Source organism: Morus notabilis, unplaced genomic scaffold (genome assembly GCF_000414095.1).
Source record: "Morus notabilis unplaced genomic scaffold, ASM41409v2 Scaffold10472, whole genome shotgun sequence".
NCBI classification, from domain to species: domain Eukaryota; kingdom Viridiplantae; phylum Streptophyta; class Magnoliopsida; order Rosales; family Moraceae; genus Morus; species Morus notabilis.
In genome coordinates, this window is record NW_010367828.1 from 1 (window position 1) to 2,734 (window position 2,734).

At 41.7% G+C, this 2,734-nt stretch overlaps 1 protein-coding gene across 1 annotated transcript; it reads left to right on the forward strand.

Annotated features, from left to right (window-relative positions):
- Positions 1-170: 170 nt before the first annotated feature.
- Positions 171-2,676, forward strand: LOC21383999 (serine/threonine-protein kinase CTR1; the record flags this gene model as incomplete). The annotated part of the gene is made up of 2 exons (XM_024175623.1): positions 171-1,189; positions 2,375-2,676. Coding segments are annotated over exons 1-2 (986 nt in total), but the record flags the coding sequence as incomplete, so codon positions are not given.
- Positions 2,677-2,734: the final 58 nt, after the last annotated feature.

Sequence of the window (2,734 nt, forward strand, 5' to 3'; positions counted from 1 at the left end):
ATGTTATTTTCTTTTTTTTAATCTGTTTTAAGAAAAATTACAACAAACACGGTTCAACGAGAATAATTCAAAATTTAAAGTATAAAGTAGAATTTTAAAGTTTAAATAGTGCACTAAAAACGACTTAAAAGTTCACGCACCGTTGATAATATCTCGCACGCTCCCAAATAGTTTAACAAAGAAAAAAAGAAAACGGAAAAAGAAATTTCGGAGAATATTACCATTACACCACCGCATAAAATCGCACCGCTTTCTTTCCTTTCTCTCTCCGACAATCGAATTCTAGAGCGAGAAACGCCAGACAAACGCGAAAAAGAAAAAAGAAAAAAGAGAAAAGAAAAGGAAGAAGTGTTTGTAGAGAGAGAAAGTCGGACCTGATTATCAAAACAACAACAAAAAAAAAGTCGGACCTGCTTCTTTCCATTTGGTCTCGAGACTTTCTTCAACAATGGCGGGTTTTAGGGTTTCTAGGGGTTTGTGACTGGCGAATTCGGCGGCAATCTCGATGGAAATGCCCGGTAGGAGATCGAACTACTCGCTCCTCAGCCAATTCGACGATGACCAGTACGGCGGCGGCGGCGGCGGAGGTGTCGCCGGAGGTTCGTTCTACGAGACTGTGTCGGGGGAGGGGAAGAGCAACAACAACAAAGGGAAGGTGGAGAGAGGATTTGACTGGGAATCGCCGGGAGGCGATCACAGAGGGAATAACAACAATAACAATAATAATCAGCAGGTGAATCGGATCGGGAATATGTTCTCGTCGTCGTCGTCGACGATCGGGTTGCAGAGGCAGTCGAGCGGGAGTAGCTACGGCGAGAGCTCGCTCTCCGGTGAGTATTACGGGCCGACTCTGTCGGCCTCGGCGGCCAACGAGATCGACGCGCTCGGGTACTTGCATGACGATGTGTTCAAGATTGGCGGCGGCGGCGGCGGCGGAGGAGGAGTAGGAGGGCAGTACAGGTTGAAGGGCGTGGACGGAGGCGGCGGGACCGGGGGATCGTCGTGGTCGGGGAAGAGCTGGGCGCAGCAGACGGAGGAGAGTTACCAATTACAGCTGGCTTTGGCGCTCCGGTTGTCGTCCGATGCGACTTGCGCAGATGATCCCCATTTCTTGGATCCGGTGCCCGACGAATCCTCCATAAGGACGGCGTCGTCGAATTCGGCCGAGGCCGTCTCGCATCGGTTTTGGGTAATGAGTTTATTTTTTGTATCTAGTTTTCAGTATGCAATTGGCATCCCTTACAAATTCACTGTCTCCATTGATGTATGTAGAAAAAGCCTTCGACTTTAACTATTCGTTTGAAGTTTTATGTTCAAGGCAAATTTGATAGGTTAGTTATTGTTTAGAGTGAATACCTTTCATTATGGGTAGTTTGAATCTCGTTAGCTGATGGATTTAATATTACTATAGTTAGTTCAATCTTATTCAAAGTGTTTCAATTTCTTTTCCAAGGATGTTTCCGGGTATCAATTATCCGGAATTTCTGACCGTTGAATTTGGCATTATGGGCATTCCAATTACATTTATGCATCATATTTCGTGTTAAATAGGTCTCCTAGTTTTTCTTCTCGATCTCATAATAGATCATCTTAATTCCCATTGTGTCAAAGGCACTATAATCTGGCCAGTCTATATGCTTGGCGTCAGAAAGTAACCTCTTTCTCTCTAGATTAGTTGCATAATTGACACAACTTGTCTAGCAAGTCAACTAGAAAAACAGACAGCGCCAACAGTTGCTAAATATTCTCCTATGCTATTCTTGTACAGTGCCTAACTTTAGTTTAGTTTATTTCCTACTCAAAAGAGGATTTCAAAATAGTCGCATTATGATGCATCTTTTTTACAGAATTTAATTTTTTAGGTTATGCTTGGCGTTAGAAACTAAGCTCTCTCTCTCTCTGACTTTAGTTTAGTTTATTTCCTACTCAAAAGAGGATTTCAAAATAGTCGCATTATGATGCATCTTTTTTACAGAATATAATTTTTTAGGTTATGCTTGGCGTTAGAAACTAAGCTCTCTCTCTCTCTCTCTATTCTTTCCCCCTCCCCACCGACCCAGTAAAGCGGAGAGATTGGAACTATCTAAGCAAGAAGATTAATGCAAATGGTTGCAACTAACATAGCATATCCCATTTCATTTATGAGGAAGTAGTGTTTTTTTTGTCTTGCACTAAGACAGGAGATCAAATATATTTTGATGATACCTGAGTATACAACAAACCTATTAGAGCGACACTTTTTGTTAATTTGGACGTGTTATGCTGCTTCAAAACTGGCCATACCAATAGTTTCTTTTTATTAATTTTATTTTTAATTTTTTAACACTTATATGAACTGAACAATTCTCCTGTCATACCACTATAAAATAATCAGGTGAATGGCTGCCTCTCGTACTTTGACAAAGTTCCTGATGGCTTTTACCTAATTCATGGAATGGATCCATATGTATGGACTATGTGCACTGATCTGCAAGAGAATGGTCGTATACCATCACTTGAATTGCTCAAGTCCGTTGACTCTAGCATTGGCTCTTCAATTGAAGCAGTTCTTGTTGATAGACGTAGTGACCCCGGTTTGAAGGAACTGCACAATAGAGTCCTAAGCATTTCTTGTAGCTGTATAACAACCAAAGAAGTTGTAGATCAGCTTGCAAAGCTTGTATGCAGTCGCATGGGGTAAGTTGTTTGCTGTTCTTTCAACTTTCTTTTCTTAGCCTTCCACTCTTTCGGACAT